The sequence below is a fragment of the Macrobrachium nipponense genome, chromosome 6 (assembly GCF_015104395.2).
Source record: "Macrobrachium nipponense isolate FS-2020 chromosome 6, ASM1510439v2, whole genome shotgun sequence".
In the NCBI taxonomy this organism is placed as follows: domain Eukaryota; kingdom Metazoa; phylum Arthropoda; class Malacostraca; order Decapoda; family Palaemonidae; genus Macrobrachium; species Macrobrachium nipponense.
This window is the reverse complement of record NC_061108.1, coordinates 26,415,093-26,430,942: the sequence shown is the minus strand read 5'-3', so window position 1 is coordinate 26,430,942 and position 15,850 is coordinate 26,415,093. Positions and strand designations below refer to the sequence as shown.

The 15,850-nt window shown below is 37.8% G+C and overlaps 1 protein-coding gene across 1 annotated transcript in view; it reads left to right on the top strand.

Annotated features, from left to right (window-relative positions):
* Positions 1-15,850, top strand: part of LOC135216469 ((E3-independent) E2 ubiquitin-conjugating enzyme-like) — a 561,446-nt gene that overhangs the window by 122,159 nt on the left and 423,437 nt on the right. Inside the window, 2 exon segments of the mRNA XM_064251838.1 lie at positions 10,153-10,171; positions 10,174-10,310. Coding sequence (XP_064107908.1) covers positions 10,153-10,171; positions 10,174-10,310 — 156 coding nt within the window.

Sequence of the window (15,850 nt, the reverse complement as noted above, 5' to 3'; positions counted from 1 at the left end):
ACCTTTGGAATAGTATGTAACACCTTAAAAAGATGAATGGAGAAGCCCTCAGGATCACCTGGAATAACTAGTGATTCAATAAAAGCTGTGAATGAGGTAGTCATTGATGAGCTTACCAGAATATTATAGTGTGTATATGAAACCTGACGGGACGAGAAAGTTCTAAAAGCTGAACATATTATGAAAATATTGGAGAAGGTGCTGAGGGAAAGGCTGAGAAAGAATGCATTATAATTTTGGCTTTACAACAGAGATAGCAACAACAGAAGCAGGCATTATTTAAGGCAGTCTTAGGAAGGGTACCACACAGAGAAGGAAAGATGTTTGCAGATCTTTCCTTTTGTGAGGTTCATTACTGTACGGTTTTAAAAAAAAAATTTCTATGTGTGACCTAATTTTGAAATACTCTACTTATTTATGTTGTTGAATCTTTCTAACCTAGAAGCTCAAAGTGAAGGCACATGCTTTTTTGCTGAGCTGGTTCACAAGTCTCATTTTGTTTAATTTGATTTTTTTTCTTATTTCTGGACTTCTATTTCTGCTTTACTTATTTGAATCCTTGGGCTTGTAGCATTCTAATTTACCAACTAGGGTTGCAGCTTGGCTACTAATACTACATCTACTGCCATTAATAATTTATTTATTTTATTGTTTTTGTTCTAATTGTTGAGGCCAGCTTTCTTCACCTGAACCTCACGTGCATTACTTGGAGAGAATGGTAGGCAGATCAGTGAGGTTTGTGTTATGAAAAAACAGTGGTGTAGAAGTACCTAAGAGTGCACATGAGTCTTCATCTATGGTTTGTCATATGTCAGTGGGAGCTCTTTTGCCAGTATATGTCAAGTATTGCTGGTTTGCTGGGCTCACAAAGTACCATTTTTTAAAACATTATGAAATGAAATTTGTATGCTATGAAATATTTTGTTTAACTTTTGAAATGTAGATCTTTACAGAACGTGAAGATCTTAAAACTGACAGTTCTCCAATGAATTGTAAATATGCTCACCTTACTTGTTCCTAACAGGTTAGACATTTCTCAGATGCATTGCAACTTCAGTTCATCAATACGTAAGAATAAATATTTTTGGTGAATTCACATTCAGGTGAAGTTAATTGAATAGCATAGGCCTAATATTGGTAAAAATGAAATTTGTTTAAAGCAACAATGCAACCAAGAGGTTAAAGAGTTTAATTGAAAATGAAACTGTGCATTACCCTGAGCTTGTATTTGTTTTCTTAATTTTAGTTATTTTAGTATAAGAAAAGGACATCAGGATCATTTTTCTTTTTTCTTTGAGTTTCTGTGAATTTGTAATTTTTTGGGTTTTGGGAGGGAACTTTGAACATTCTCAGTGGGTTCTTCATGTGTTAATGAATTTCAGTTGATTGTTTTTTCCAAACCTTCATGCTCTTGGTGACTACTTAATTTGTAAAAGTAGTTAAAAAGGGTGTGAGAACTTGCATTCGCCTAGGTTTAAGTTGAACTGGGGTTTGCATTTTTACATCATACGTATATGTATTTTAGCTAATTGCTTCTTTACCACATACTGTTCTAACTATTACTTGTATTCTTTGGAGTTTGAGTTTTATTAATGTGTTTATATATTTTAGTTAATAGTTTCTTTACCCCATACTTTTATACAGTAAGTACTTTAATAATAGTTAGAAGAGAGTGAAACTGTATTTTCTTGGATGTTAAATGTTTCTCCACCTCCAAATAATTTGCAACTATATCATTAGAATATCCCTTTGATCTGTGAAACTGTTATACACATCACACCATTCTTTTCTTACTTAAAGTTTCCTCCTTATAGCGCCTTGCTTAGGTATTTTGAGAGGTCCTGGCAGGCTGATATGCTAGTATTTAGCCTTTATTTTCCTTGCATGGATTGTTGCTTTGATATAAAAACCCACCTCTATACGTAATTAGGTCATATGACCACCTCTGCTACAGTTTATTCTCCATCTAATCATCAGTTTCACTGATTTTGCAAAGCAGTCAAAAGTTTGGTACATAAAAGCTTATCATTCAAGGTCTGTGCAAGTCATAATCTCATTCTCTCTTCTATTCTGATGAATTTATAACACTTTCATATGTGTAAGGCTGCACATTTTAGCTCTCATTCTTCAGCCAGCTTTTCTATCAGCATTCCATTGTTCTTATCCCTTTCTCTTTCTCTGCTGTTGGTCTTCTTTTGGTGATTGATTTATCGTGATTAAAGAGGGTAAAGTATTTTTTTCCCCTTAGTCCCTCTGAAATTGAAAGGAAAGTTTCATAGGACAGTGGTCAGACCAGCAATGTTATATGGAACAGAAACAGCAAGTATGAGGAAAACAGAGGAGAAGAAGATGGATGCAGCAGAAATGAGAATGTTGAGATGGATGTCGGGAGTAACAAGAGAAGATAGGATTAGAAATGAGTATATAAGAGGATCGACAAAGGTAGTTGAAATATCGAAGATACAGGAAGGAAGGCTTCGATGGTATGGACACCTGTTTTACGAAGGGAGGAACGTCATGTTGGAAGACATACGATGGAAATGGTAGTGCGAGGTAGAAGGAAGAAGGGAAGACCAAGAAAGAGATGGCGTGATTGTGTAGGGGAAGATATGGTATTGAAAGGTATAAATGAGAACGAGGCACAGGACAGAAATCGATGGAGATGACTCATTCGCAATGGCGACCCCATATAAAAATTGGTTTAAGCTAGGAAGAAGAAGTCAGCCATGTAAAATACATGTCAAGTCACCTCCTAACACACTTCTTCGTGGGAACAGAAATATTTGGATTAAATCAGTCATTGAATGTTTCTTTCCTTGTACCCATAAGATTTTGAATTCTCTCATTTTTTCTGACAATGAACCTTGTGGCTGATGAAGCTGGGTTGCTGGGACTTGATTTTCATCTGCTAGCAGTCTTCTCAGACTCCCTCACCTTCTTGACTCCTTTTCAAGTTGTTATAATGAGATTATGATCACCTAGGTTTAGTTGTGAATTGGTTGTTGCTTCTTAATTGATGTATTGGCACTTACCATCATTTTCAATGTTTTTATGTTAGTTTTCTTGGCAGGATTAGAGGTGGAATGATCATTGTTCATACACAGAAAAAACCATCGGTCTCAACAATAATAATCTCGTGCCAGCTCTAAACCGCTTAAAAAGCAATCAAAGACTGTAAAGGAAGGAATCTGTGGCATCTGGTCACTGACAGGGCTTGGAACCTTGTGACGCGTCGGTCGTTCTTTGGGACCGCTTTAACCACTCACTTTTTGTGCTCTCCTTTCAAGCTGGTTTCTTTGTTAGCCCATTATTTACTTGTGCTTTGCTTTCAATGTATGTGTGTGTGCCTGCTTGTCTTTTATCATTGATTCCACCAAGAGTTTGAGGTTCCGTCAACGCTTGTGTCCAGGTGTTCCAGGATTTCCATGTTAGAGATTTTTGGCTTTTTTCTTGATTGACCTCCATACCATTTGCAGTAGGTGCCATTCCAGTTTTTGCACCATCACCAACTCTGGCCGAAATGTTGTTCCTGGTCTGTATCGCAGTGGAAAGTTTTCTACAAGAAGAGGGAGCACTGTAGGATATCTACTTGTCCTTCTTGGGAAGGATTTTTGCCTCCCTGAGTAGACAATTTGGCTTCCCCTTCATCCAGATTTTTCCCTCTGCTACTTCGTTCTTTGACGCCCTGTCTTCTTCCTTTTTTTCCATTAATTCATCTTTGGAAGTATGAGGATTTTGTGTATAACATCGTCCCCTCTCTTGTGGGAGGTAATCTCCCTCACCGGAGAGAGGAGGTGACTCCATCTTCTTCCTTTGTTTCGGACATGGAATCACTACGGGGTTCCTCCTCCTTGGATGGCCTGTTGTCGCATTTCATGTCTTCTTTTTCCATCCTCCTCTGGTCTCCCCAGCAGTTCCCCCCTCCTCTGGGTCCTCCACTTCTTTGGCTCTCGTGTGCTTCCACCAAGTGGAACACCATTGACAAGTAAGATGCAGGTATCCTGTGCTTTCTAGCAAGAGCATTGTAGGTGGAGAGCTCCTTCTCCTTCTCTATCACCTTCTCCTCCCCCTCTTGTTCTCAGGTCAATGTTTTGAGGATTCAGGACTTTGTTGCTTCATCTTCTGAGAGTGAGAGGGGTGTTTTCACAGTCTTTCCAGCATGGACATGGCTCCCCCCTACATGTACATGGATTTGTTCCAGTTTCTTGATAGCCTTCCCTCTCCTCAGAGTCTTCAGCCTGTTTGAGCCTTCCCTCTCTCAGTCTTCAAGCTGATTCTTCATCTTCTCAGCCTTTTCGAGTTTGCCGTTAGGATGATAAGCTCTGATTAAAGAGGTCTGAGGTGCCTAGTACTCAAGTCGCTGATCCTGCACCTTCTAGGAGTTCTCTCCCAGAGCCTGTTGCTTCTCCTCCTGTTCTGCCTCCCAACAAACGTGTTCATAGTGACGGTCGTTCTCCATTGCCGGAACCAGAGGAGTGGAAGAGTCAAGAGTCTCTGTCTTCTTTTTTGGAGGTTATTTATTTCATTCATGAGTTCAGTGATGTTGAGGGAAGGACACAAACTCAGTTTCTATGACCCCTACAGGCATAGAGGCCATGCTCGCTCCAAGGCAGGATGCTAGATCTTCGTTGAGCTCCCTTGTTCTGGGCATGTGCAATCAATTTTGCAGCATGTTAATTCTTTGGTCTCAGGTCAAGATGGCTCCTTGTGCTCATCTAAGCTTCTTCCCCCTCCCTTCCCATTCTCGTACTGCATAGGAAGTACTACTCGACTAATGTAGTTCATCTGATGGCTCGACCTTAGTTCAGACATGACGTGATCCACTCAAACTCTGGCTAGACCCTGAATCAGGTAAGGGCTTAGGGCCATTGTTGACTTCTTAAGAGGCTCTACTCAGGAGTCTATTGCTTCTTCTGCCTTCCAGACTGTGACGTTGCTGGACTTGTGGTCTACTGTGGTGGCCAGGATAGTGTTGTGTCACTTCGATGGAAGTTTCATTACCTTTGTGAAGTTGCTGCATTGTGGAGCTAAGGCCATCTCTTACTGGGCCACCTCATTTCTAATCTATGGGCCAACCTGCTCCTGATTAGGAGAGATGTGGCCTTGTCGAAGGTGGCAAGTTCGGTGGATTCTGAGTCTTTTCATTTCTTTGTAATGGAGACCTTATGGAATTGCAGCTTCTCTTTCTGAGAACGCTAATGGGGACTTTATGGAATTATAGCTTCTCTTTCCGAGAACATAATTAGAAGTTGCGATGGACCGATGGTGTGCTGATACCAAGGATATGCTGGTTCAGCAGGCAGTCTCAAAGTCGGAGGATCACCCTCGCTTTGCACCTCCTCCTCCAAGGAAGTTTTCCAAGCAGCCGAGATCTGTTAGGCTCCTCAGTCTACTGCTCCATTCAAGTCTAAACAGCAGCAGTACCTCTTTCAGCCTCGTCCTATTGCCCAGAGGGGGGAGGGGAAGAAATCCCTGGCGGGCCATTAGGCCAAATGGCAATACCACGGAGCAGAGAAGTGGGTAGTGAATGCCCTTTTGGTGGGGTATCTACTACTTTTCGACATTCCCTCTCTCAGATCAATCCTTCTTCAATGTAGCTTATGAGCAAGGCTCACCAAATACTTAGCTCTCCAGGAGGAAGTGTTAAAGATGTTGGACAAGGGTACAGTGGAGGAAGTGCATTGTCCTTCACTGGGGCTTTACAGTCAAATTTTCCTGGTTCCAAAGGCTACAGGCAATTAGAGACCAATGATAGATCTTTCCACACTGAACCACTTCATCAGGAGGACAAGATTCAGAATGGAGATGCCCGGATAGTTTTGGCAATTGTATGGGAGAATGACTATGTTGTTGATAGACTTGAAGGACGCTTACTTCCAGATTCCAGTTCACCCTTCATCCAGGAGATTCCTTTGCTTCAGCCTTGGATAGCAAGCATTCCCGTTCAAGGTCCTCTGCTTCAGTTTGACTACAGCCCCTCCAGTGTTCACAAGGGTTTTTTACTTTAGTTTCAGCATGGCTCATGTTAAAGGAATTCGCTTGTTGAAATACCTTGACAATTGGCTGGTCTTAGCAAAGTTCCAGAGAGAAGCTGGTTCAGGACAAGGACCATCTTCTCCAATTTTGTTGGAGCCTAGGCATTGGGGTAAACCTGGCAAAGTCCAATCTGATTCCCAGCCAGAGGATTCTTTACCTGTGTATGACTATAGATACGGTAGTGTCTAGGGTTTTTCCGTCTGACCAGAGGTTGCAGAAGTTCAGGTCTGTGGCATGCTCCTTCCTTGCATAGTTCAAAAAGCCAGCTCTCCAGTGGCAAGTTCTTCTCAGAATCTCATCATCTCTCAAGGAGTGGTCAACTCCACATTCACTCTGCAGTGGAGACAGAAGGAGTTCTGGTCCGTGGTAGGAGATTCCCCTTAAGCAAGATGTACCTCTGTCAGAAGAGGTGAGAAGAGACCTACAGACGCAGTTGGATGACCAGAATCTTATGGTAGGAGTCCCTCTACATTCACTCCCCTTCAGATTTACTCCTGTTCTCGATAGTTTGGGCGCTCATCTCAAGGAGCTCCTGGCCTCGGGTGTTTGGAGTGCAGAGGACAAGCTGCTTCACATTGTGTTGAAATTGAAACCAGCTTTTCTAGGTCTGCAAGAGTTCTGAGAGAGGATGGAGGGTCATTTTGTCGTTCTGATGTTGGACAACACCATAATGATGGCTAATGTGAACAAACAGGGCGCTGGTGTCCTCCCTAGCTCCACTCACTGACAGTCGAGGTGCACCAGTGGGTAATCGACAACTCTGTGGGAACTTGTGGCCAAGTACACTCCAGGCAGGAGGAATGCGGTGGCTGACAAGCTAACGTCGTCAGAGTCAAGTCCTAGATATGGAGTGGTCTCTGCATCAGGACATGGGAAGACCCATGTTGCCCTCTTTGCTACTCACTTTAACAGGAAGCTGGAGGTCTACTCCTTGGTGGTCCTGGATCCTCGCTCTGGTGGAGCATGCTCTACAGCATCCTTGGGACAATCTCGAGGTGTACGCCTTCCCTCAGGCCCTGAACAGAGTACGTAATGAGTTCCAGGCATCTCAGCATGACTTGGTGGCACCACTGTGGCCAGAGGCAGAGTGGTCCCAGACCTTATCTTCTGTCAGAGGTTCCGAGTGAAATTTCCCTGTGGCACTGACCTCCTTTGCGAAGAATCTCATGTGTAAAGGTTCCACCAGTTTGGTAGGGGTCCCTATCGCTTCACATCTGGAGACTATCAAGTACTATTTCCTCCAAGCGAGAGGCTTTTTGTTTTACTGTTTAGTAATGAAAGTTAGTCTTGTAGATAAGCTAATAAGCCAGCTTCTTTTGGGGTATCAGGCTGCTTTGAGACAATTACAGTTTTAGTTGTAAATAAGCAGCTGTGACCTTCCAGCCCAACGTCTTGGTTATATTGTTAGGTTGTTTTTTATTTTTGCCTTAGCTTGACTTATCAAATATTATATTAAGAATGGAAGCATTAGTAACCCTAGTCTCCTCATAAGTAGTGCTCTAGTTCAGTCAGATATACTTTAGTAATTTTGGATGATGCCTTTCTTTTCCAGTAGCAAATAAAAGCCAATGAAAATTATTTTGTATTCAGTTAGGGGACATCAAAATGCTAGTCAAAATTTTGTAATGAAATTTTGTCTTTTTAGCTCTCATAGAGATTGATGTGTCAAAGGCTAGTTAGTTATGTAGACCAGATTTTATTCAGGTGGCCTTGATTTTCCTGTTTTTCAGGTACTTTTAGTCGTTGTTTTAGGGTTGAGAGGCTAAGTTACAGTTGTTGTGAACTTAGAAGCTGTAGAATTGTCTTACTGACTTTGGTTTCACCTATCCATAAAACCTTTCCTCTCACTGCAAATATGTGTTTCTGGTGATTTTGGAGTTAATCTCTCCTTTTTTCTCCATTTCCTCAGTTTGAACACTTGGCTAAGGTGCCAAAATGCAGTGGTTGAATGAGGATTTAGAATGAAAGTTTTGAAATATATCCTCAAGAGGATCTAGCATTTTATGATGTTGCAGAAAGAAGTGCAGGTATGTTATATGCTGCAATAAGTTAAAGTAATATATAATGATAATAAAAGAGTTGATGTTCAAAGGGAAGTACATACTGGCAAGTCCCTGGTTATTGGTGAGATTCTGTTCCAACGGCTTGATGATAAGAGAAAATCATTAAGTGAAAATTGGCAATTTATGTTGCTTATGGCAGTGTAACTGGTTAATAGCGCCCTCTGTTAGGTACTGTAACAGCGCCAATAACCAGAAATCGGCACATGGCACTGAAAATCACCAATTTTTGGTGCTAGACAAACCCCATAAAACTGGATTGCTAATAACCAAGTCTGCCGATAACCAGGGACTGCCTGTACAAGGAAACCTTCCTATTAAGTAAAGTGAATTGGTTTCAAAGGAGTTGCTTGTTTTCAGTTATATGGCACGGATTTTAAAGGTTCTTCTGTATTTACTTTCATCAACATTGTAAGGACCACTAATTTTGTATGATAAAGAGGTTGTCAGCTATTATATATAAATTCTTGATTTAGTAACTTAAGTTTTTTTTACCTTCTTGTACTGCAAAGTTTATAAATAACATAAATGAATAAAAGATGATGTCTTTTGTACCATTACAACAACATATGTGAATAGTAATATTCTTTTGATTTATGCTTGTTATGCACCCTTAGGGGTTAGTGGCATCAGTGCACCTCATGCTGTACACTAGTATAGGCATCACTTAAGGTTCTTTGCAACATCCCTTGGCCCCTAGCTGCAATCCTTGCCATTTATTTTACTGTGCTACCTCCATCACAACTCTCTTCTCTTCCATTTTACTTTCCACCCTCTCCTAACAATTGATTCATATTGCAACTGTAAGGTTTTCCTCCTGTTACACATTCAGACCGTTTTACTGGCATTTTCTGTTTCACCACTGAAGAATGAAATCTTAGGTCCCAGTGCTTGGCCTTTTTGCCAAAATTCTATAGTCTATACATTATACATACAGTCCCCTCCCAAATAAACGAGTGTTTAATTAGTGCATTTTAAATTTAATGTGAGCTAGAAAATATTTTAAAATGTTTAAAAAATGCACAAATTTCGATTCAACGGCAATTGGCGCCTGAGCATTGTTTACAATGACCCGCGCATCAGTGCTGCAGATGATGGCAGTCGACATAAAGACATAGCACAGTGCACTGTATGTATTTATTAATAAAGCGAAAGATTTTGTTTTGTTTTTCTTTTTTTTTCTCTGACCTAACATAGTATTACATTAATAATGCAAAAAGAGTTCCCCAAGTCCGGGAACGTAACCCCTTATTACTGTTATTTCTTAAGGGAAAAATATGTTTAAGTAAGGTGATTTTAATTTAACACACTCTCTCCAGGAATAACCCTGTCGTTAATTTGATAGGTAATTGTTTTGTTGTCATTTAGTCAGTGGCCTGACATTTCAAATTTTTTATGCAAATTTATTTAGAACCTTGACTGGCATCTACAAGCAGTAGTAGTAAGGGCTGTAAAGTAAGGTGTCTTCTCTGCACTGATTCTTGGCAAACTGAAACATTCATGCCATAATGTGTCATTTTATGATTATTTTGAATTCCAGTCTTGTGAATCTTTTGAGCTATGAGTAAATTGGTATATTGCTGATGTCTTCCAGAAAAATGCTTTTCCTCTTACCTTGTTTAAAATATAATTAAATAACTTTATTTTTATAAATTATATATGTAAGGTTTTATGCTGTACACATCATAAAAATTTATTTTAGCTTTTATATGGAGTCTAGAAGTACATCTGTCTTTAGAACATCTTCCAAAACAAATTAGGAAATGGGCTCTTCATTGAATGTTGGAAACACCGGAAAAGGTTCAGTAAAAATAACAACTGAATAGAGGTCAAGCAGCACAGATGATGAAAAGGTGTTTTTCTGTTTTATGAAAATCCTAATAGTAGTATAGTATAGTTACATACTGCTCACATAATGTCTAATTCCTTCTCATGCTTTCATTGTAAAATTATTTCAAATGTCAGCTTGTTGAAAAGAAAGTTTATGTATCAATAATTGATGTATGTAATATTTGCATTATATTTATGGTCAATTTTCTTTTTAATTTTTTCTCAGGATTCTGAGTTTCGTCGCTATGATTTTATCCTGGCCAGCAGCTAGTTGGTACAGCTAGAGTTTTTGAAGAAGTAGAATGGATCCACAAAACAAGGGAAATGGAGACTGCCCTTTCCAAGCCATATAAACAAATCAAAGTCACCGTAGAACAAGTTCAGGTATGAAAGATTTATGTACTGAATTGCTATTTTGGCTAATGTCTTTTGTTTTTGTTTAGTTTCTATAAAGAAACTATTGAGATGACTTGTCTGCCTTCTGCCCTTTTTCTGTCTGCCCTTAGATCTTGATAAGTACGGAGGCTAAAGGGCTGCAAATTGGTATGTTGATCATCCACTCTAATCATCAAATATACCCAAATAACGGCCCTCCTAGCTTCAGTATTTTTATTTTATTAAGATTAAAGTAATGATAATCATGTGTTTCACACCACTATAGAACAGGCAATCACCAGGCCATGGCTGAAAGTTTCTTGGGCTGTGGCTCTTACAGCATTATACCCGGACCACTGAAAGATAGATCTATTTTTGATGGCCTTGATTATGTACACTGTATAAAAAAAAATTGTGCCAAAGAAACTGTGGCACTTTTTTCTTTCTTTTTTTTTTTTTAGGGAATTGCAGACTCTTTTCTTTACTATTTTCTTTTTATGCTTAGTAAAGGCAATACCTAGACTGAAAGTTGAACATCCCTATGTCACAGGTAAAGCAATAATTTAAAAGGGGATGGGGCATTACCTATTTGGAAAGACCCCATCTCACTTGCGCTGAAATATTTGGTGGTTATTATCCAACCTTATATATATTACAATATTTTGTCTTGTCAAATTGTCATCAACCTTGATTCTTTATTGTCAGAATGTATCTAGTTTTAAAGTTTTGGAGTAGTTTATAGTTTAATCAGAGTGTAAGTTTTGTCAAAAAGATTTTACATTGTGTTAAGAGGTTTTTTTTTTTTCCTGAAAGGCTATTATTTCAACAGTTATTGGTAAACATTATTTTTGTATATGTGACTTACCCAATAATTATATAGCTAAAATGTTTCTACTCGACGACAGCCAAGTTCAAATTTCACAGGTAGTGCTTCGGTGTTTCAGTATAGGTCTACAGTGCCATCCCCTACGGCAAATACTACAGGCGACCTTCGGTTAGTGGCAGGGGTTCTGTTCCTGGCCGCTGACGCTGTGATTTTTGGTTTATGCTAAGCAATTTTAAAGCCTACGGCCGCTGCACACCTTCTTTCGAAACTCTAGACCGGTCAAAGGCGCTGTAATCCCACAATGGCGCAATAGTAAAATTATATTTATGCAGTATAGTACTATAGAATTTACTGTACAGTAGTACTGTACAGTACATTATAGCATTATAAATACTGTAAAGTGAAAAAGCCTAGCTTTAATCCTTTGGGTGTCTAGAGTATGTAAAGATATAATAAGGTTTATACAGTGTACAGGTAGCTGTAGTGTTTAAGTTACGATAATTCGTCTTACGATAGTGCGATTTTATGAGAGACCAAATTACAATAGCCTAACTTTATCCCATCTTCTGTTAGATAATAAGTTCAATAACAGCAAAAGAGAATGATGGAAGTATGGTTTTAACGTTATACTCGTTGTGTGAACGTGTGACAGCCATGAACAACCGAACGAGAAACGAGTACTTTTTTTTTTTTTTTTCTAAGTACAACTGAATTGGATAACATCCGTTTGGCTTGTATTTCAATCATCGTACTACAGTACACTATTACCATAGTTGTTATAAATGGCGTGATGTAGAATAGAACTGAGATATCTTAATGTAATAACTTTATTCGCTATAGATCAAAGATCAATCGAGAAATATACTGTTAAATTTAAACCTAGTTATAATTGAAGCTGAGAAAACTGTTCAAGCTGCTAATGACTATTATCGTACATTGGCAACAAGGATAACTCCAGTAAACGTATGCAATCAAACACAACCGTAGATAAAATTGAGATAAAATAATTTTAATCAAAACTACTGTGCTTGAAAGAACACATTTTACTGTTGGTTTCACGCCGATATAAGATAAATAACGTAAAGTTCGTATTACGATGATATAAAGGAGAATTGCAAATGGAATCGCATAATTTTTTTACGCAATAAACATGGCGCCAACGTAATCTGTTAACGAAAAAAAAAAAAAGTAATTCACATTCACAACGAGAAATATTCAATTCATATTTCCACCTAAAAAAAAACACGTTTTTGTTATAGGGGAAAAATAACCTTGTCTCATATAAGGCAAGAATCTAGATATTCGTTTGATGCTGACTAGAAGGAAGAGAATTCGCTCAGAATTGCGTTAAATATGGCGAAACAAACTCATATTCGCCATCAGCTGATTTCACAACTTTGGCAGCTCCGCGGAATACTGGCTTAGATTTGCCGTAGCATTTTATAATACTGTAATATGAGAATACATACAATATTATTGGATACAGTGAAGTAATGTATGACTTTTCAAATGATTTATGGAAAAGATGCATAATTTGTAAAATAGCACCATGCATTTTTGGGAACAGTGTGGATAAGAACGAACATGAAAAAACATCCCCTGACAATGTGGAGCGTAGTTAAAAAGGCTGCCTTAAATTGTATCATATTTTTGTACAAAAATAATACCCTATATGTAATATATTTTCATACACATTTTAAACATAAAAGCATAAACCTTTAAAAAATCGACACATCGATCGCTAAACTTGCACTGTTTTTAATTTATATTTTCGGAAGAGCGGCAGACGGCGGCTTAAAAGAACGAACATGAAAAGACATCGTATTTGATAACATAAAGGGAAGTTTCAAAATCTGCCTTTTTATCATATCTCTGCACAGAAATAAAAATTACCCTAAATGTAATACATTTTGATACAAATTTTAAACATAAAAGCATGAACATTTATAAAAATCGCACATCGAATCGCTAATTTCCACCTTTTTTTTAATTTGATATTTCGGAAGAGTGGCAGGCGGCGCTCGCAAGAAAGAACATGAGAAAACATCGTACAGTAGGGCCTTGTTAATCACGGGGGATAGGGCCCAGAACCCCCCGTGATAAGTAAATACCTAGTGTTGTTTCCTGGTACCCCCCCTGAAAATTGCTTTTAAAAACCGCCTACTTTAATAATTTACCCACCCAAGACCACTATTTCAATGTTTATAAACTGCTACTTTAGTTCAAGCACCAAATATTTCTTCAACTATCACCTTAAACTAAATTCAAGACAGTTTCAAAGTTATTCTTGCCTATCTTCAATTTCCCCTGCATCAGATCAGCAAACAAAATTATAATTACCTAACAATTCCTTCTATTTTCACGATTTGGCTGCTGCACCAAACTAAAAGTACATAGTATATCTATTTCGTGAATGAACATATTTATGATAAAAAAAACATGATTTACTGTAATGATTACAGCACCCAACTATAATATTAATGTATAAACAGCAAAATACAGCAATAAAAATCTAGTTTTGTCTTTTGTTTATGTTTAGAATCAGCTGATGGACGTTTATTACCGAAAGAATTATTTAGAAAAACAATTTAAGTTGCTAAAAGAAACTAATTTATTAATGGAATTATTATTATTATTAACTTTGTACATAATATGTTTATGATATTATGATACAGCAATTCATACTTCATTGAGAAGAGAGAGAGAGAGAGAGGAGAGAGCGAGAGAGAGAGATAAGAGAGAGAGAGAGACGAGAGAGAGAGAGAGAGAGAGAGCAGCTTGTGACGAGAGTAACTTGAATAGCTTGAGATAGCAGCTTAGGACGAGAATAGCTTGAGAGAGCAGCTTGGGACGAGTACTGTTGACTATCTTAGCTCGAGAATAATGAAATTTGTATTTTAAATATTTTATGATGATAAGAAATGAAACATGGATAGTGATAAGATATTCTCTTGTATACTATTATAATATGTGATAATCATTGAGTCAACTATAAAAGTTGTATTGAAGTTGTATTGAGAGAGAGAGAGAGAGCGAGAGAGAGAGAGAGAGAGAGAGAGAGAGAGAGAGAGAGAGAGAGATTTTTATTTTTTTTGCTATTTACATTCATAGTATTTAAAACACATTTGTGAACTGAGTTTATTCTAAAAATGCATTTAGTCATGAAAGAAGAAAAACAGTATTAGCGAATCTTGCTCTATGATAAAATTCGTGATTTCGTTAATTTTCCGGAATATACATAGCATTTGGGCTTCACAAAAAAAGTAAGTAAAGTGATTTATGACAGAGTTTAGAGGATATGTACTTACGTAAAAATACATCGGTACTTTGTAGAACGGTGACGTCACGGTGGTCATATGTATTTTTTTCGTGAATGAATATACATTTATGATAAAAAATAGTTACTGTACTGCTTAGAGTACCACACTGTAATATTAATGTAATCACATCAGAATAAAGTAATCATTGTTCATTGTATACTGTAAACATGTAAAGTGTATTTTTTTGTCTTTGAAAAATGGTTATTCCCCAAGGAATTATTCCTTGAAGAGGCTTTTTATTATGAAGATATGCAATGATATATAAGATTTGCGTTTTATTATGAATATATGACAATAATATATAAGGTAAAAATGGTTTTATTACGTTTACGCTTCGTCGCCGATTGCAAACAACATACGATAATCTATGACAATTATCGTTTGTATGACTGCAGTGTTCAGAGAAGTTGATTACGTTATACCAAAACAATAATGAAGTTCGAATTGAAAATTTATGTTTTCCTAAATGTTATTACTACTGTAATTAAATACTACTATTAACATTTCTAAAAGGTTAAGAATGACAAAGGTGCTGTGAAGTGTAACTCAATGTTTACATTTCTGCTGGCCGCTCAACTACAAGTTGATGTCAATAATGTGGAATTATTCCATGAACTAGGCTATATATTATGAAGATATGCCAATAATATATAAGGTTAGAATGGTTTTATTACCTTTATTGTCAGTTATTATCATAATGTGAATCTGTTCATGTATTTGTTGGTTATCGGAACCAGACGAGGCTTAGCCTACCACCGACAAGCACGCAATGCTGTGATTCTGATTCATACAGCGATATAAGACTTGAAAAGTGGTCCAAGAAAACCCGTGATTAACTGAATCCGTGATTCCTGATCCGTGACTAAGCGAGGCCCCACTGTATTTGATAACGTGTGAAGGGCAGTTTCGAAAGCGTATCATATTTTGTGCAGAAATAAAAATACCCTGTACATAATGCATTTTCATACACATTTTTAAACATAAAGCATGAGCATTTATAAATCGACACATCCATAGTTAAATGTGCACTATGTAACCATATTTTCGGCATAGAACAGCGTCAGAGGCATGGTACAGTGGTCCCCCCGTATTCGAGGGGGAATGCGTACCAAACCCCCCCGTGAATAGTTAGAACCCGCGAATGTTTGGAACCCCTATAAAAATGCTAAAAACAGCCTATTTTGTTAGTTAAAACTCAAGAAAAACCCACTAAAAATTTTCATACATGTTTTTTTTAATAGTTTTATCACAAAAAGTGCATTTTATGATGAAATTCATCAAAAAAACCAGGAATTTGTGGATATTTACCATAGAAAAATACCGCGAATGCACGAATTTTCCGCAAATAATGCAGGGAAACGTTCCCGAGAGAAATCCGCGAATGTGTGAGTCCGCGAATCTGG